Consider the following 19,842-nt stretch of genomic DNA (forward strand, 5'->3'; position numbering starts at 1 on the left):
TGGTGCGCCCATTCTTTCTCTGTCTCTCTCTGCCTCTTTCTCTCTAATATAAATAAGTAAATAAATATAGACTAGTGGTCCTGTGCTTGTGCCATTGTAGTTGTGTGCTGACTTCCGTAAATCATATCTCCACAAATACACCCTGCACAGAAATAAAACATAGAGAGAAATGACTGATGAGACAGTACTGTTTCAGAGATAAGCCCCTTATAACCACCCTTGCTAGAAAGTGGAGTTATACATTATTTACAATTATATCAACACTCAGAGGCCAGATATCACATATCACATGCATAAGGATAAGGGCACGCTATGACTACAAGGCATCTTTTTTTTTTTTTTTTTTTTTTTTTTGAGGTAGGGTCTCACTCTAGTCCAGGCTGTCCTGGAATTCACTATGTAGTCTCAGGGTGACCTTGAACTCAAGGCCATCTTCCTACCTCTGCTCCCGAGTGCTGGGATTAAAGGTGTGCATCACCACGCCCAGCAAGACGTTGTTTTGTATTTCTCAAATTGTTTATATTTTACCTATGAAGGCCAGTTACTACAGACCAACTTGTTCTTGCAAGTAGAATTTTGTGATCATTCAAGCAGTTCTTACACTTTTCTGGGCCAATTCATTTGAGCATAGCATAGAAACTGTAGCCAGGTTCTTCAAGTCACACATTCTCAGTCGACTCCCCAGCTTCATATGCCGTCCAGTTTCTTCAGGATGAACGGAATGGCTTGCAGCAGGGTCACGTGGATGAGGAAGCTCCATATGGAGGAAGCACCTTCTCACGCATCTAGCGGTTCACCTCCTCAGAGTCCAGTTTCCGAGCTAGGCCCTTGATCTGGAACATCGAGGCTCGGCCTCACCAGCTCACACTCAAGCACCCTCCTCTTCCTCCATAGCCGTTGCTCCTCACCCAGAACTCCACCCCTCTGCCAGTCTTAATCACTGCTAATCCTCCCAGTGCCCAGACAGCCTGACACAGGCTGGTGCTCAATAAGTAGTTATTGAGGGCTGGAGAGATGGCTTAGCAGTTAAGCGCTTGCCTATGAAGCCTAAGGACCCCGGTTCAAGGCTCGGTTCCCCAGGTCCCACGTTAGCCAGATGCACAAGGGGGTGTACGCGTCTGGAGTTCGTTTACAGTGGCTGGAAGCCCTGGCGTGCCCATATTCTCCTCTCTCTCTCTCTGCCTCTTTCTCTCTGTCTGTCACTCTCAAATAAAAAAAAAAAAAAGTAGTTATTGAGCTATAAATGCATTGCCTAGTTTACCAGGAGACAGGACAGCAGTTCCCAAAACTTTGTGTGTGTGTGTTTTTCTGTTGTTATTGTTATTTTTGAGGCAGGGTCTCATTCTAGCCCAGCTGACCTAGAATTCACTCTGTAGTCTCAGGCTGACTTCAAACTCACAGTGATCTTCTAACATCTGCCTCCCAAGTATTGGGATTAAAGGTGTGTGCCACTACGTCTGGTTTGCTTCCTAACTTTGGTTTGCTTGCTCCAAATAAGGTTCCTGACATGGCATTGGTGGTTCAGTGGTAGAATTGTCAAATAAGGTTCCTGAGGCTGAGCATGATGTCTCCCAGCTCTCAGGAGGATGAGACAGGATTGTGGGACCAAGACCAGCTTGGGCTGTACAGTGAGACACTGTCTCAAAAATAAAATAAACAAAACATCATCAAAAGTTCCTGGGGCCAGGCGTGGTGGCGCATGCCTTTAATCCCAGCACTCGGGAGGCAGAGGCAGGAGGATTGCTGTGGGTTCGAGGCCACCTTGAGAATAGAGTGAACTCGAGGTCAGTCTGTGCTACAGTGAGATCCTACTTCGAAAAACCAAAAAAAAAAAAAAAAGTTCCTGGTCTAGAGAGATGGCTTAATAGTTAAGGTGTTTGCTTGCAAAACCTAAGGACCCAGGTTTGATTCCCTAGTACCCATATAAACCAAATGCTCTCTCTCTTTCTGTATCTGCCTCTATTTCTCTCTCAAATAAGTAAAATAAACTTTAAAGAAAGAAAAAAGAAAAAGAAAGGCAGAGAGAGAATGGGCATGCCAGGGCCTTTAGCCACTATTAACGAACTCCAGATGCATGAACCACCTTGTGCATCTGACTTACATGGGTCCTGGAGAATCGAACCTTGGTCCTTTGGCTTCACAAGAAAACACCTTAACTGCTAAGCCATCTCTCCATCCCATTAGGGCTTTTAAAACCTTTTTTATTTTTTTTAAGGTAGGGTCTCATTCTAGCCCAGGATGACCTAGAATTCACTACGTAGTATCAGGGTAGCCTCAAACTCACAGCAATCCTCTTGTTGTCTCCCAAGTGCTGGGATTAAAGGCATGCACCACCACTACTGGCTTTTAAAACACTGTATTCACAACTTCCATACATATAGACAATATAATATCATCATAATCCCCTTCCACCATCTTCCCTTTCCCTCTCCTGAATCCTTTCTTCACTGAATTCCTTCTTCTTTCCAACTAGTCTCTCTTCTCGATGTCATCATTTATTTCCTCCTCCTATTATGTAGGTCTTGTGTAGTTAGCATCATCCACTGTGAGGTCATGAATACCACAGCCAGTTTGTGTCTGGAACAGTATTACATAGCGCTCCTCCCTTTCTTCTGGCTCTTACATTCCTTCTGTCACCTCTTCTACAATGGTTCCTGACCCTTGGAGTATGATAGAGATGTCTGTCTCAGTGCTAAACACACCATCATTTCTTCGCAGCACTTTGGCGAGCTTTGAGTCTCTCCATCTGAAAAAGAGAAGCTTCTCTAGCCAAAAGTGAGAGTAATATTAATATAGGGGCATAAACATATATATATGGAAGGAAATTTGGTGAATTTGCTATTCTAAACAAGTTCCCAACTAATTCAGTTGCTCTCACTGTAGATCCAACAAACCTTGGTTTGACTCCAGCCTGCCAGTTACTAGTCATTAGACCTTAGGAGAGTGACCCCTTCACTCCTCAGAGCCCAGAGATATTGGGTAATGGGTGTAAAGTTCTTGGCCAGCTGTTCAGCTGGCTGTCCTTGTTAGTAGTATTTACTGCTTGTCCAGGAAGGCATTTTCACCTAGAGGTTCACCCCCGGCATCTGCTCAAAGTGGGGTCCCAACCAGGACCACCTGGGGGCTCGCTGGGAATGCAGTCTCTACGCCAGTCTAGACTGGCTGAATTAAAATCCGTCCCTTACCAAGATCCTAAGATGATTCCTTTGTACATTCAGGTTTGTGGGGCACACCCCCAAGTCACATGTACTATCTTTTTCCTCATTGCAGGGGTCTGCCCAGGAAGTTCAGACACTGGATCCTGGCCCCTGAATCCTCCTCAGAGAACCCTGTTTCTCATGCCTGTGACTGTGAGGGCCCCTCCAGCACATCCTGTTCACCTTCTGCTGAGTTGCTAGGCACCAGGCCCTGGGTTCCTTCAGGAAGTACAAAGCAAGCACCTGGGGAGACAGGCGATGGATCCAGCCTCTGTCTTGCTTTCTCCTCAGTCCCAGGCCTGCTCCCACCTGGCAGAACCCTGCAAGGAAGATGAGAGAAGCCCACCCTCCTGCGAGCTGGGCAGAGACTCCCCTTTTCCCTGGAGCCAGCTCCCCGTCTCCAGCCTCCCCGACCCAGGCTGGTTTGTGGATGAGCACATCCGGGCAAAGAGGGCCAGGGTGGAGACCATTGTCCAAGGGATGGGTCTCTCCCCCAGCCCTCTGGTACCAGGCAGTGCCAGAGCAAGGGACAACCCGTGCTGTCCAGAAAAGGCCCGGGAGCGGAAGAGGAAGCAGAGGCTTCCCATGCAACAAGGCCTCCTGAAGCCAGACACTGCCCCAGACCAAAGCCCCAGGAAGGGGGGACCCGGGGTGCGCGAACAGCTTCAACTGCTACAGCAACGGCTCACACAACTGCAAGAGCACATCCTACAGGCTTCGGAGCCCCGGGCCCCAGCTCAGGGCCTAGGAGGCTCTCAGCACAGGAGAGGGCCCCGGGGTGCCGGGCAGAGGGCGGGCTGTAGGACTAGCCCGTGCACTGCAGACAGTGACCCCCACCAAGCTGCCAACCATGACCTCCCGGCGGCGCCAGACCCCAGAATGGCCAAGGTGGATCGCCAGCGTGAGGAGTCTACATTCTGCCAGGCTTTGCTGGCTGTTCTGAGGACAGAATTGAGCAAAGCAGTGGCCCAGGCTGTGGAAACAGTATTACAAAAGGTGCTCTTGGATCCTGCAGGCCACCCGACCCAGGGCAGAAGCTTCCAGGGACTAGTGACAGAGGGAAGAAGCCAGCCTCCATCCCCTGGGGAAAGTGCCTATAAAGACCCACTTGCTCTGGGCGCCCTGCCCAGAAGTGTCTACCTGCAAGCTGGGGTCCCTTTGGGAAGTTTATCACTGACTGAGCCTCTGGATTCTCCTGTGTGTCACATCTCTCCAAGAGGGGTCCCCAAACCCCGTCAGGGCCCCCCAGCAAACTGTCCCTTAACAACCGTGCCCCTCCACACACAGGAAAATCAGCTTTTCAGCCAGCTTCTGGGTCATGGGCGCAGTGGCTGCTGCTGTGGTGCTCCTCCCCAGGGACCCTCTTCGCGAAGTCACCCGTGCCCAGAGTCCGCGCTGCCCCCTTGGGTTCTGAGCCAGCAGCAGCTCCCCTTGCCTTTCCCCACAGCCCTTCCAGCAAGTGGGCCCCTCCTGTCCTCAGCGAAGAGGGAGCAAGGTGACCTGCAGGCTGTGGCGGAAGCACTTCCTTTCTCTTCCATCCACATATCCTTTTCTGGTCATTGATGAGTTCGGGGTCAGTGTCCAGAGAAAGAGGAAAACTGGAAATTGAGGGGGAGGTGGAAACAAATGTCTGTTTCACAGGGAATAGCTTTGTTTTCCCAGTCTTTTGTTTGTTGAGACAGGGTTACTCTCTAAAGCCCAGGTCGGCCTGGAACTCACTGTGTGGACCAGCTGGCCTTGAGCTCTCGGCAATCCTCCTGCCTCAGCCTCCCAAGTGCTAGGATTACCGACATAGGCCCCCACGCCCACCTTTCCAGGTCTTCTCCATGTCACTTCAGGACCTTCCTTCCCTGGGCTCACAGCCTGTTTCACAGCCAAGTGAAAGCCAAGTTCTAGGACTCAGGGATCCTGGAATGTTCATTTACTTCTGTGACCGCCAAGTTCCACCACAAATGACTTGTGCATTTAGGTCTGAGATACAAACTTGCTTGCTTTTAAGCTCAAATGTGCTTCCAAAAATAAGAGAAACGCCCCATGGGGAGCAAGAATCCTGTAATTTGGCTGCCAGCCATTCAGTCCTCCCGGGCAGACAGATCAAAGGGATGACCTCACCTGAGGTAGTGCTTCCCCAGCCTGCCTGGTCCAGATGATTCCTGTGAACGCATGACCAAGAACTTGTGTGACAAAAAAGCCAGTAAGTGTGGCTCATACCTATAAAAATCCCAGGACTTGGAAGCCGGGCATGGTGGCAGAGGTAGGAGGATCGCCGTGAGTTCAAGGCCACCTGAGACTACATACTAAATTCCAGGTCAGCCTGGGCTAGAGTGAGACTCTACCTCGGGGGGGAAAAATAATCCCAGGATTTGGGAGCCTGAAGTAGGATTACAGTGAATTCAAGGCCACAGTGAGTTTCAGGTTGGCCTGAGTTAGAGTGAAACTCTTACAAAATAAAACCTCGTGGAACAAAAGAGTATCTTTCCTTAGATTAGACCCAAAAAAGAGCAGCTGGAAGGGGTCAGAAGCCTGCAGGCTACTGGGCATCCAAGCTGCAACCAGGCGAGCGGAAGCCTGGAGGCTGGGCACAAGCGGGAGGAGGCACCCTGCCCACCATGGGGAAGCCTGGAGGCTGGGCACAAGCGGGAGGAGGCACCCTGCCCACCATGGGGAAGCCTGAGAGGCCCCAGCTGGCCGGTGGCAGCTTCACCAATAACCCTCAGCATCTTGGCAAGCATGTTGTTAGAATAAAAGGTAACTTGAGTAAATACTGGGATAGTTTGTTAGTCCTTGCCATGCTGAAGACATATACCAAGCTCTGAGTATAGGCAGCCTCAAACTCTTGGGAGCAAAGACACCTCAGGATGCATTTTGGGTAATACTATTGCACAAGCCATGGCGTGGGCCTGGAGCCCAGTCTCCACAGGTTATTATGTCTAGAGTCCAGGTGTGCACAAGCCTATCCTCTTCAGGGCAGGATTAAGTGGGGCCCTGGCTCACTACTTGCCAGATCTCATCCTGGTGTCCTGAGTGCTGAGTGCCCCCTGCTGGCCTGAGATGGTATAAACACTCGAAAACAGGCTTCTTTGGAACAATCCTAAACCAGCGAAGAAAGCTTTATTCATCAATGTGGGCAGTAAGAATCTTCTAGAACATGATGAGATACCAGTATGGAGTGATTTTCAGGATAATATAAAAAAGAGCTAACTGGGGCCTTCAATAAAGAACTCACTGGCTAAGACGCCCTGCTGAAAGACCCTCCTTAAAAAGACAGCCCCGCCGGGCGTGGTGGCGCACGCCTTTAATCCCAGCACTCGGGAGGCAGAGGTAGGAGGATCGCTGTGAGTTCGAGGCCACCCTGAGACTCCATAGTGAATTCCAGGTCAGCCTGGGCTAGAGTGAGACCCTACCTCGAAAAACCAAAAAAAAAAAAAAAAAAAAAAAATAATAATAATAAAAAGACAGCCCCAGCCAGGTGTGGTGGTAGGAAGATCCCTGTAAATTCAAGGCCAGCATGAAACCGCGTAATGAATTCCAGGTCGGCCTGAGCTAGAGTGAGGCTGTAGCTTGAGAAAAAGCCCCCAGAGGTTTTCTGATTATTAGCTAGACACCTCTGTATGCCTGTCCTTGCCAAATGAAATGGGAACTGGGCTCAGCGAGCTTCAGAGTTCCCAGGGTCCTACCCTGGGCCAAGTACCTGCTGAATTTGGGATTTCAGGTCCCCAGAGAGCACTCTGGCCCCTCCCCTCTAGCTCCTCCTTCCTTATGCCTCTATTCTGCACCAGAGATTATTTTCTATAGGCCATGAGAGCCACCCAAACCAAGCTGCTTTAAAGCAAAAAAGAACATGCCCAGCCCCATGCCGTCCCTAGGCACCAAGCAGGGTAATAACGATGGCAGTGTTTACTCCAAACCATACCTTCCTCTGAGGAGTCATTTCCCTTTATCATGAGCTGGGAGGCTGTGGTGTGACTCCCCAGGACACACGAACTCTTCGGATTCCCAGGGACAGTCATTGGGCTGTGAACACTGCAGTGTGTTTACTGAGCACTTTCTTTGTGGTATGTGGCTCACACAAACACGCCCATCACCACATAGCTGCAACTCTGAAATCCAAACATCTCTAAAAAGCCCTGAGATCAAATTATTCAAACTTTTTTTTTTTTTTTTTCCCTCCCTAGGTAGGGTCTTATTCTAGCTCAGGCTGACCTGGAATTCACTAAATAGTCGCAGGGTGGCCTTGAACTCACTGTGATCTTCCTACCTCTGCCTCCCAAGTGCTGGGATTAAAGGCGTGCGCCGCCAGGCCCAGCAAACACTTATACAGACTAGAGGCTATTTCTAGTCCTCCCACTTTGTCCAGACATGCATTTTGATGCAGGAAGAGGGGTGTGCTGCTCTGCTTTGATACGGTCACACATTCTGAAACTGAACTCCATTTGGCCCAGCGTTTCAGATAAAGGGTTGTGGCCTGGACCACCCCACAATCCTTAAGTTCCTACTCAAGGATCAGGTATCTGAGGCAGAGGCAAGGAGCAAGCTAACTTGTACAAGGTCACAAGACAATAACGTGAGGATGCAGGATTCTAAGCCAGGATCTGATGGTCAAGCCCCATTAACCACTACATTTTAGGAAGGAAGCCCAGAGAAGTCAGGTGACTTAGCTCACATGGCTAGTAGTATTCCCAAATCTTAAAAATCTTTCCATAGGCTTTTGTTTTGTTTTGGTTTTTCAAAGTAGGGTCTCGCTCTAGCCCAGGTTGACCTGGAACTCACTACGTAGTCTCAAGCGGGCCTTGAACTCATGGCGATCCTCCTACCTCTGCCTCCCAAGTGTTGGGATTAAAGGTGTGCGACACCATGCCCAGCTTTTTCCTATAGGTTTTATGAACCTGAAGAAAGGATAAGTACTAGGCCAGTCGGGCAGGGGCAGGAGGCTTGCATGCAGCAGCCTAGGCAGCTATAACCAGTGCCAGCAGGCTTGATTTCTTTTGGCTGACCTGATTTATCTTATTGGGAAGTCTCAATCACCCTAAAGCCATAGCTCACAAACCAGATACTCAAGATTATTCTGTGGAATGCTTCTCACCCAACCTGAAGACTTTCCCTGAGAATACTAGATGATCATGTGTCTATCACTCAACTCCCTGTTCTTGTTAAAGGGAAAAGAATTCCCCAGGGGGTGGGAGGTATGATTTAGAGTAACATATGTATGTAAGATTCAAGCTTAACTATTTACTCCTTTAATATGCATTTATTGAGCACCTACTATGTGCCCGGCATGGGATAGGTTAGTGGAACACACAAAGATGTATTATTGGCCTGCAAGGAATTCAGTCTAAAGTGGGGGATAACACATGCAGTAAGTATTCCAGTAAAGTCATTGCCACAGAACTTATCGAAGTCTTGGAAACCCCAACTAAGGGAGGTCTATTCAGTAGGGAAAGGTTCCACAGGAGACAGCTCCTGAGCTGGGGCAGATGACAGGGAGTTCTTCTAGGTGTGGAGTGGGGGGCAGATGTAGCCCACAGTTCCAGCTCAGCTCAGAGCACGTGGGAACTGGTCCTCCACAAAGGCCAGACAGAGACTACCGAGGAGACTCCTTTCAGTTTACAGAAATTGAGGGGCAGGGGAAGGAAGTCTCTCCCTGGGGTTTACAAGAGGCTTGTCTGTGACAGAGCTGCCACCCCACCTTGAAGGAGCCCACACAGACTGTACAGTAAGCTGTGCTGGACATCATATGAGCCATGTGACCCTCAGCTTCTACACGTCAGAGGCTTTTACATTGTGTAACTCAACCGTGCAATACAGCTTCTGGCTTTCCTGTTTCCAGAGACAAAAAAAAAAAGGACCAAATTCTCCATTCAATCAGGGAAAGGAAAAGGAAAAAAAGGATAAAGACCACAAAGGAGGGCCTGAGGAGATGGTTAAAGGCTCTTAGTACAGAGCCTGTCAGCTGGGTCAATTCCCCAGCTACTTATGTAAAAGACAGGCAGCATATGCTGTAGCAGCAAAGACCCTGGTGCACATGTGCACACACACATGAAAATCTTAAAAATTACAAAGAATATGACAATCACTATTTGGATATCTGGCAAAGTTATTTGATAAAACAGTATTTTAAAAGTTACTTTTTGCCAGGCGTGGTAGGGCATGTCTTTAATCCCAGCACTGGGGAGGCAGAGGGAGGAGGATTGCCACGAGGTCAAGGCCACTCTGAGAGTGCACAGTGAATTCCAGGTCAGCCTGAGCTTGAGTGAGACCCTATCTCGAAAAACAAACAAAACAAAACAACAAAAATGTTACTTTTCCTTGACACCAAGACAAATCCAGGAAGGCCTAAACGCTGGTCACTTGAAGAAGGCTAAGCTAATGTTTTTCTTCACACGGTACCCTAGTGCCAACCTCCTGAAGGTTCATTTCCCTGATGTTCAGGTAAAGTGACACATTGTGTTTCGCCAACTCTCCAGCTGCAATGTTCTGTCCACGGGGAGGCAGGGCTTGTGCCTCCACCATGTGTTTTTCAAGATTCCTTCATGTCGTTGATAGAATCAACAATTTGCAATTCTAGTTCTGAGACGCCCCAGAACATCATGGACAGTCATGCACTAGGAAAGGGAGGTACATGGATATTGGGTTTCTGAGCAGTAGAGGAATCCCAGAAACACACAGGAAGGTAACAGAGGCACTAGGAAGTAGAATCTGTGGACTAGTAGTTGGTCTTTGCTGGGGACCTTATGTTAAAGAAAGTAAAAAGACCAAGGAAATACATAAAACATACCGGGCTGAGGATGTGGCTGGGTGGAACAGCACTTGCCTGTCATGAGGCCCTGGGTTTGATCCCCAGACACACACACACAATAAAATACCGTCAAAATTATGTTCAGATTGTTGTGTTTTCAAAACTAAGTGCAAGCACGTACAGATCAGATGTGACAACAAAGTTCAAACGGATGGAATCCAACTTTGCCTGGCCCCACAGAAAGTTTCTAATGGTCAACACCGAGTTGTAGGTAAAGTTTTCAGGCCTTTCCCTTATACTGATTCCTGCAGAGAACTCTGATTTAGATATCCCTTTATTCTGCAACTCCAAGTTGCCAGGAAACTGTTCCTGACCCACCCCCACGCCCCCTCCCTTAGCCCTTTACCCAGAAGGCTCTAGGGTTGCCGAGCTGGCACGACAGCTACCCTTACACACCATGGAGACTCTCAGAGGTGAAAACCTCCGCAATATAGTATATAAAGGATTCTCTAATGAGCACTGGGTTCTTGAGTTCCACCGCATAGGCCTGCCCAACCAATAGGGCTCTTTTGCTGATTAATTTCTGTTAATCCTGTGATGAACTGGATGCTGCCAGTTCTGATTCTGAGCACCCTGTGGCAAATGTACAACTTGATGGCTTCCTTGTGTGCACAGTTCAATCGCTGCATCACCTCGCAGATGATCAAGTGGTTCAGCAACTTTCGTGAGTTTTATTACATCCAAATGGAAAAATATGCCCGGCAAGCAATTGCAGATGGTGTCACAAATCCCAAAATGCTGGTGGTTCTCCGTGATGCAGAACTTTTCCGAGTTCTCAATACACACTATAACAAGGGAAATGACTTTGAGGTAAGACAATGCATTAGGTTCAATGAAGTCTGATCCTTTCTCTGTATGAGTGATTTTTCTTTTTCTTTTTATTCAAAAGGTCCCCTCTGGGTCTATCCCTAAGTCACAGCGGCCTAAAGCCAATCTCTTTATCACTTTATCATCAAAGGTTATAGCCTCTAGATCTTTCAAGCAACAGGTAGACGCAGCAAACACAGCTGGTTGAGCAGAGGCCTTCCACTCTGGACTTGACACGCTGCAATGATCAAGTTATAGAACCTGACCTTTTCAGCCTGTGTCCCAGGAGGCTCAGGACCAAATACTGGGCTCAGCTGTAGCACCTAGCCTTTGCCCAGGTTTTCACAACATTTTCCGCTTTATCCTCACTTGACTTCTACCTGTATTCTCACTTGATTAGCTCGATTTGTGAGCCAAATTCAAATTCTCTATAGACATAGCAAAGTTCAAGCATCTTGGCCCTTGGGAATCTCCATGAAGGCACACTAGTGGTGTAGTGCCTCTGAGTTGAATGTCAGTAAAGGGTGAGCTTAGGAGACATTGGTGTGAATTCCCATCAAGAGATAGATCTATATATAAAGGTGTGGTGGTGCACGCCTTTAATCCTAGCACTTGGGAGGCAGAGATAGGAGGATCACTGTGAGTTCAAGGCCAGCTTGAGACTAAATAGTGAATTCCAGGTTGCCTGGGCTACAGTGAGATCCTACCTGGAAAAAAGAGAGAGATGTCTAGTCCCTTGGGCAGCTAACAGCTGTAAGGCTGCCTCTTACTGTGCAGGTGCACGTGTATGGTCGCAGGCTGCGTTGCCTCTTCTCACTTTGCTCACTTGAGTATGATCACAGAAGGTTACTGATACGTCCAAGGATATAAGAGCCACTGGCTTTCTCAGCCAAAACCTAAGCCCACTTTAGAGGAAGGGGCCGAGGCCAGTGTGGGACGGTGGCATGGCTCCATCTTGTCACGTGGGGATGGTCATTTGGCAGACAGTGGTAGCAAGTCTCCAGCCAAGCTGCATGTGAACAGCCTCTGGAACACTTCATTATACTTACGACAACAGACTGGGCGAGGGTTCTAGACGGCTCCATCAACTGGCTTTGGAAGCAGGGACATAGGCGGGTCTGTGGCGGGATGAGGCATTAGTCTCCTAAGTTTGGAGGCACTCGCTCCTTCACCCACAACAGATCGAAGGAAAAGAGTGCTAACAACCTGCCTTTGTTTTAATTTGCCTACTTACTAAAATGAGCTCATTAGTGGAATCAGCAACTCCTACCTACATTAGTCTCTAAAACTTCTCCCAAGGCTGTGTCATTAGGACGGTCACTCTAAGGTCTGTGTTTGACGAGAAAGCAGGGGACTCCCTGGGCTGCAGAATCAGGGGTGGCGGAGATGTTGCTAGTGTGTGGCACTAGCCACAAGCAGCACCAGCCCGTGGGTTCTCTGTGGAGCTAGCACTTCTGGCCTCACATCTTCCCTTTCTTGGGGGTCTCTGGGGTGCAGGTCCCAGACTGCTTCTTGGAGACTGCCAGCGTGACCTTACAGGAGTTCTTCTGTGCTGTTGCCACAGGAAAAGACTCAGCTCCTTCCTGGAAGAAACCCATTTACAAAATTATTTCAAAACTGGACAGTGACATCCCGGAGAGATTCAGATCTTCCAGCTACCCCCAGGACCTATGTCAAAGTTAAGATCAAGCAAAATAAGGCCAGGTGTGGTGGCGCACACCTGCAATCCCAACACGAGAAGTAGTGGTTCAAGGATCGCCCCAAGTTCAAAGCCACCCTGAATTCCAGATCAGCTTGGGCCAGAGTGAGACCCAACTTTGAAAACCCAAAAGAAAAAAAAAGTAATGAGAAGTGTCTGGCTTGCAAGGCCACCCTCTCATAGGTACTGTTACCATTTTGAGCCCTTACTGCCATGTCTAGAGCGATCCGATTTAACCCTAACCATAGTATGTCAACCGAGCGTCAGTGTGTTAGTAGTATATTGGGAAAGAAAGAGGAGTTTGTAATCACAAGATTTGAAATTTGACTCCTTCATTGCTTGGTGCTGTGACCTTGGCAACTTCCTGGCATCTCTGCATCTAGAAAACTAGGTTCTAAGGATTAAAAGATTGTATGTCCTAAAGTCTTCTGTGGCATGTGACACAAATGTTCCCTTCCCTTCTTCCAGATGAGGCTAATTTGGATGGAGTTTTCACAAATGGCTGTTCTGAGTTCAGTCACCTATTTATCAAACTCCACTTATTTGCTAGACATTTTCATATATATAATTACCCTTGAACTTTTCACCATGGAAAACAGCTGTTAACCCTCATATTAAAACTAACTGAACTGTGAGTAATTTTGCGAACTTCCTAACAATTCTGCATTGGTTGGGAGTGTGGACGAACCTCTGACTATGTGACTTAGCCTGCATACTGGGTCACCCATGCTGTCACTTATGATCTCAGCCAGGAAACCACTTCAGTAAGCACCCAGAAAAGTGGCACTGCCACCTAACGACCCTGCCTGGCACTCAGGAGTGTTTCATTATCCAAGATTTTTCTTTTTCTTTTTTTTTTTTTGGTTTTTCACTCTAGCCCAGGTTGACCTGAAACTCACTATGGAGTCTCAGGGTGGCCTCAAACTCACAGCGATCCTTCTACCTCTGCCTCCCGAGTGCTGGGATTAAAGGCGTGCGCCACCACACCTGGCAATCCAAGATTTTTGCTGATGGTCTCAAGCAAACCCAGCACGAGTTTCCTGAAGAACCGCACATCAGCACTGCCGTTTGTTCACAGCCTGCTGGAGGAGTTTGTCAGCCGACAGTCCAATAGTACCTATGTAATTGATGCCCTAGCTTCAAATACATTAAAAAAGGGGGAGAGGGGGAAGGAACTTCAAAATGAGAATGCTAGAAAGGGCCACAGATCACTAGATCCAACTAGGAGAGGAAACTGAGGCCGTGGCAGGAGGCTAGCATAGGTGGTGCAGAGCCTCACAGATGATGAGTGGTAACCGGGACGCATGCCACACCGCTCACAGACATGGAGACCTTCCCTCTCCACAGGGGAGTTACAGCCCGTGACAACTTCCACAGACACGGGAACTTATGACATCCGTTCTTCTCTGCTGGCCCAACACAAACTGTTACTCACTGAGCATGTACGCGTGACATCTGAAAGCTGAGCAACCTGTCTGTCTTCTGAGCTAGTCGGTTCAAGCCTGTACGCACTGCCGCAGGGTGGGTGGGGGCATGCGGAGCTTGGGCTTTCTAGTCGTAGGTAGGGCTGCCCATGACTGCACGAGCTCCTTCCTTCCCGCCAGCGAACAGGCTGCACATGCTGCTACTCTATCTGGTCGTGGCTTTGGGCGCAGGGCGCTAGCTGAGACAGAGGGAAAAATCTCAATTATTGCTAGATATGTCAGCATAAAAAGGTGTGATGATTTTCCCTTGAGTTTTCTCACCAGGTAGCTGAAAGAAACAAAACACACTTAGCTAATCTTTATAGATTCAAGGTTTTGTGGTGCTGGGCATTGAACTGGAGCCTCTTGGCCTCATACTAACTCTACCTGCCCCCCTACCTTGTGTTATTTTTATTTATCTATTTTTCTTTTCTTTCTTTCTTTAATTATTTTTAAAAGTTTTTTTGTGTTATTTATTTATTTATTTGAGAGTGACAGACCAAGAAGCAGATAGATAGAGAATGGGCGCACCAGGGCCTCCAGCTACTGCAAACTCCAGATGTATGCACTATTTTGTGCATCTGGCTAACGGGGGTCCTGGGGAATTGAGCCTCAAATTGGGGTCCTTAAGCTTCACAGTCAAGCACTTAACGGCTAAGCCATCTCAACTCCCCCCCACTTTTTTTTGGTTTTCTAAGGTAGGATCTCACTCTAGCCCAGGCTGACCTGAAATTCACTATGGAGTCTCAGAGTGGCCTCGAACTCACAGCGATCCTCCTACCTCTGCCTCCCAAGTGCTGGGATTAAAGGCATGCGCCACCACACCCGGCTTATCTTATTATTTTTTAATGGAGAGGTAGGAGGATCGCTGTGAGTTCGAGGCCACTCTGAGACTCCATAGTGAATTTCAGGTCAGCCTGGGCTAGAGTGAGACCCTATCTCAAAAAACCAAAAAAAAAAAAAAAAAAAAAAAAAAGATAAATAAATAAATACAATTTACTGGTGAGAGAGAGCGAGGAGAAGAATGAGGCAGATAGAAAGGGCATGACAGGAACTCCAGCCACCACAAACGAACTCCAGATGCGTGCACCGCCTTGTGCATCTGGCTCACATAGGTCCTGGGGAATCAAACCTGGGTCCTTAGGCTTCACAGGCAAGCACCTAACTGCTAAGCCATCTCCTCAGCCCTCCATGTTATTTTTAATTGACCTTCAATACACCCAATTATAATCAACCATTGCTCTCTTTCATCCCATCTTTCACAAAATTTGCTTCATCAAAACGAAGGAACCTGCTGCCAAACCCAAGACTTAAATATCAGTCAGCACTGAGTAGCTTGGGCAAGGGTGTCAGTTCTGTTTGGAGACAGAACCACTCTCCAGAGTGACATCACATAGCTATTGAAGACATTCACGGGAAACATCTCCAAGTTCACATACTATCCCAAGCCTGAAATCCATTAGTGTTGTTTTTAAGACTAAGCCAAGCCACCTCTAGGGCAGTGAACTTTGTCCCGAGCACCAATTAGATGAACCGTGCAAGCTAAAATTGAAAACGCTTGTGTACTGCAGCCTTTCCAGGAACTGTTCTCTAACCACTGAGCTAGACACAGAAGAATGTATAAATATGTGTGCTCTGCCAGCAGAATTCTAGTTTATTACAGTGTTCTGTTTCTATCAAGTACTTCTTTTCAGTGTTGGGAACACATTCTGGGTGTAAGCCGAGCTGGCTATTATGTTCTTTCAGCAGTCACAACACTGCCAAAGGTCTTGTCATTCTTTCCACTAATGTATATGTGTGTGCTGTTCTCTCTCCAATTGGATATGTTTGTGGTCCAGTCAGGTACTGCCCAACAGCGTAGCCTTTCAATAGTGGACAGTGGCCTGGACTGTGCGGTGATGACAGAGACCCCGAGGAGTGCTCAGTTATCGATTAAAAGCAGGCAGTTAGGCGCTGGAGAGATGGCTCCGCAGTTACAGGCACTTCGTAGCAAAGCCTGTTAGGCAAGGCTTGATTCCCCAGTACCCACGTAAAGCCAGAGGCACAAGGTGGTACCTGCGTCTGTGGCAGCACGAAACGCTGATGCATTTACACACTCTCACATACTTTTCTTTTTTAAAGCAGGCAGCTGACATTCCATGTGGGAAAAGGCCCACTAGGAACCTTTTATGTTTTGTTTTGTTTGCTGAGGTAAGGGTCTCACTGTACCTCAGGCTGACCTGGAATTCACTATGTAGTCTCAGGGTGGCTTCGAACTCTCAGCAATTCTACCTCTGCCTCCCGAGTGCTGAGATTAAAGGTGTATGCCACGCCCGGCTAAGAACCTTTTTTGTAATTAAAAAAATTTTATCTGGGCATGGAGATGCACACCTTTAATCCCAGCACTTGGGAGGCAGAGATAGGAGGATCAATGTGAGTTCGAGGCCACCCTGACTACATAGTGAATTCCAGGTCAGCCTGAGCTAGTGTGAGACCCTACCTCGGAAAACAAAACAAAATTATTTTTATTTGAGAGAGAAAGAGGCAGAGAGACAGTGGGTGCACCAGAGCCTCTAGCCACTGCAAACAAATTCCAGACCATCTTGTGCATTTGGCTTATGTGGGTACTGGGGAATTGAATCTGAGTCTGTAGGCTTCTCAGACAAGCACCTTAACCACTAAGCCATTTCTCTAGCTGCAGAACATCCCCCCCACCCCGAGACAGGGTTTCACTATGTATCCCTGGCATGCTCTATGTAGACCAGGCTGGACTTGAACTTGAAACAATCTTCCAACCTCTGGCTCCTGAGTGCTGGTATTATAGTCATGTACCACTATGTTTAGCATGACACTTTATTTCAAATGTAGCTCCTTATAATATGCACAGCTCCAAACCACAGTCAAACAGTAGAAGGCCAAAGGCATCTCCTGGATATTTAAGGAGTGTCTAAATATTGCTTTTTTTTTTTTTAAAGATAAGATAGATGATAGACAGACAGACAGACAGATCACCATTGCGACTGAACTCCAAATGCTTGCGCTACCTCGTGGGTATGTGCAACCTTCCACGTGCCTTACTTTTGTGTGTCTGGCTTATGTGGGATCATCAGAGTCGAACACGGGTCCTTAGGCTTTACAGGCAAGCACCTCAACTGCTAAGCCATTTTTCCATCCCCCCCTTTTTTAACATCAAAGAAAGGCAAAATGTAAGTGAAAAAGATACACAACACTCTTTAATAAGGCCTACATTCCAGCTCCATTATGGAAGTCCCTTTAAAAATCATTGTTGGGCTGAAGAGATGGCTTAGTTGTTAAGGCATTTGCCTGCAAAGCCAAAGGACCCAGGCTTAACTCCCCAGGACCCATGTAAGCCAGATGCGCAAGGGGGCACATGTGTCTGGAGTTCGTTTGCAATGGCTGGAGGCCCTAATGTGCCCATTCTCTATCTACCTCTTTTTCTCTTCTCTCTCAAATAAATAAATGAAAAACAATAAAATATAATAAAAATCATTGTCTTGGGGCTAATGATGTAGCTCAGCTGATAGAATGCTGGCTTAGCATGCATGAAGTCCTAGGTTCTGTCTTCAACACTGCATCAACTGGCCTATGCCTATCAAGCATTCTGGAGGTGAAGAAGGTAGAAGTTCAAGGTCACCCTCTGCTATATAGTGAGTTGGAGGCTAGCCTGGGCTATTTGAGACCCTATCTCAAAAATAAAAATAACAACAAAAAAGCAGGGCACGGTGGCGCACACCTTTGATCCCAGCACTCGGAAGGACTGCCTTGAGTTTGAAGCTGCTCTCAGACTACAGAGTGAATTCCAAGTCGGCCTGAGTTAGAGTGAGACCCTACCTCGGAAAACCAAAAATAAATAAATAAATAAATAAAAATGATAATAAAATAGTCTTTGTTTTCAATGACAAGCTATATAATCTCCAAGGAAAGTAATTTAAAATAGCATAATTTTACACACCTTTAGAAAATATTTCTTTTACAAACTCCTTATTAAATAGGCTAAAGTTGGGCTGAAGACATGGCTTAGCAGTTAAGGCAGTTGCCTGCAAAGCCTAAGGACCCAATTTGGATTTCCCAGGACCCACAGAAGCCAGATATATAAGGTAGCACATGCATCCGGAGTTCATTTGCAGTGGCTGGAGGCCCTGGTGCATTCATTCTCTCTCACACACACAAATAACTAAATAAAGTATTTTTTAAAATAAGCTAAGCCGGGTGGAGAGATGGCTTAGCAGTTAAGGCACTTGCCTGCAAAGCCAAAGGACCCAGGTTCAATTCCCCAGGACCCACAGAAACCAGATGCCCAAGGGGGCATGCACCTGGAGGAGTTCATTTGCAGTGGCTGGAGGCTCTGGTGCGCCCATCCTCTCTGTCTCTTTCTCTCTCAAATAAATAAATAAAAATATATTTTTTTAAATTAGCTAAACTGGGTGTGGTGGCACACGACTTTAATTCTAGCACTTGGGATTAGGAGGATTGCTGTGAGTTTGAGGCCACCATGAAACCACATAGTGAATTCCAGGTCAGCATGGGTTTGTGTGAAACTGTACCTCAAAAGCAAACAAACAAAAAAAGCTAAAGTTTTGATAACCTCTTAGGTAAAGTCCTGTACAGCATAGCCTATTCTTTAGTTTTGACCCTTTATTCTATAAAGGAAACCCAACAACAAGACGTATGTATTCAAAACAAAGGCATGGTCTCACTGTAACCCAGGCTGACCTGAGACCAGGATGGATTCAGTGTACCAAGCTCCTTTGATGTTTCATACAAACTGTTTTACTGACATAGATTTCACATCATGCAACATTATTTTCTCAGTATTAAGAAAGGAAAAGAAGCTGGGCGTGGTGGCACACGCCTTTACTCCCAGAACTTGGGAGGCAAAGTTAGGAGGATCGCTGAGAGTTTGAGGCCACCCTGAGACTACATATTGGATTCCAGGTCAGCCTGAGCTAGAGTAAGACCCTACCTCAAAAAAAAAAAAAAAAAAGGAAAAGGGCTGGAGAGATGGCTGAGTGGTTAAGGCATTTGATGGGTGCTAGATAGCAGTAAGTCATAGCTCCATTGGCTGATGATTAAATAATGAACATTTAAATTTGAAAAGTACTCTATAGTGCTATATAGTACTCCCCCTTCCTCTCCCTGTTTCTTGGTGTTGGGTGTTAATACTAGGATATTAACATGTACTAAGCACACATGTTCTACCACTGAGCTACTTTAAGGAAAAGACAAGCTTGGAACATTATGGCAAATACAGTATTTCTCATGAAATACAAAAATATCCTTTAAAAATATTTAAAAATTTATTTTATTTGAGAGAGAGAAAAAGGCAGATAAACAGAGAGAAAATGGGTGTACCAGGGCCTTTAGCTGCTGCAAATAAACTCCAGACACATGTGCCACCTTGTGCATCTATCTTATGTGGGTCCTGGAGAATAAAACCTGGGCCCCTTGGTTTGGCAGGCAAGCACCTTAACCACTAAGCCATTTCTCCAGCCCTAAAAATATGTTTGGTCAGATTTAATACCGGTCAGACCCATATCTGTAAAGAATAAACTCTCATCTGGGCACGGTGGTGCACACCTTTAATTCCAGCAATAGGGAGGCAGAGGTAGGAGGACTGCTGTAAACTGGAGGCCAGCTTGGGCTACAGAGAGACCCTACCTTGAAAAACAAAAACAAGATCAAACAAACAAAAAACCTCCCACGACTAGCTTGAGAGCGTGGTATTGCATGCTCCATCCCTGAGGTGGATCACGATACCTGTACTCACACTTATTCAGTGCTCATCTGTGAAGGATGACTCATGTCAAGTATTTTCAAGACTAGACAATTCTTACAAACTGAGAAAAAGCTCTTTTGGACTGTGCAAACCTGAGCAGTATA

General features: G+C 47.0%; 1 protein-coding gene and 1 pseudogene across 1 annotated transcript; one reads left to right on the forward strand and one right to left on the reverse strand.

The window, feature by feature from the left end:
- Positions 1 to 687: 687 nt before the first annotated feature.
- On the reverse strand, positions 688 to 842 carry LOC101611719 (annotated as a pseudogene).
- A 2,613-nt stretch (positions 843 to 3,455) lies between these two features.
- On the forward strand, positions 3,456 to 12,483 carry Prox2 (prospero homeobox 2). Its single transcript, XM_004649690.2, has 4 exons — positions 3,456 to 4,739; positions 9,519 to 9,626; positions 10,609 to 10,803; positions 12,298 to 12,483. Exons 1-4 carry the CDS (start codon positions 3,456 to 3,458, stop codon positions 12,481 to 12,483), a joined length of 1,773 nt encoding a protein of 590 aa, XP_004649747.2.
- The last annotated feature ends 7,359 nt before the right edge of the window (positions 12,484 to 19,842 follow it).

Source organism: Jaculus jaculus, chromosome 7 (assembly GCF_020740685.1).
Source record: "Jaculus jaculus isolate mJacJac1 chromosome 7, mJacJac1.mat.Y.cur, whole genome shotgun sequence".
In the NCBI taxonomy this organism is placed as follows: Eukaryota; Metazoa; Chordata; class Mammalia; order Rodentia; family Dipodidae; genus Jaculus; species Jaculus jaculus.

Bases quoted from the DNA above. Each gene is read 5' to 3' on its own strand.
- Prox2 (XM_004649690.2), top strand. From the start codon at position 3,456: ATGGATCCAGCCTCTGTCTTGCTTTCTCCTCAGTCCCAGGCCTGCTCC. The intron at 4,740-9,518 runs ATATCCTTTTCT...ACACCAAGACAA, and splicing joins TTCCTTTCTCTTCCATCCAC to ATCCAGGAAGGCCTAAACGC. The intron at 10,804-12,297 runs GTAAGACAATGC...TCTGGGGTGCAG, and splicing joins ACAAGGGAAATGACTTTGAG to GTCCCAGACTGCTTCTTGGA.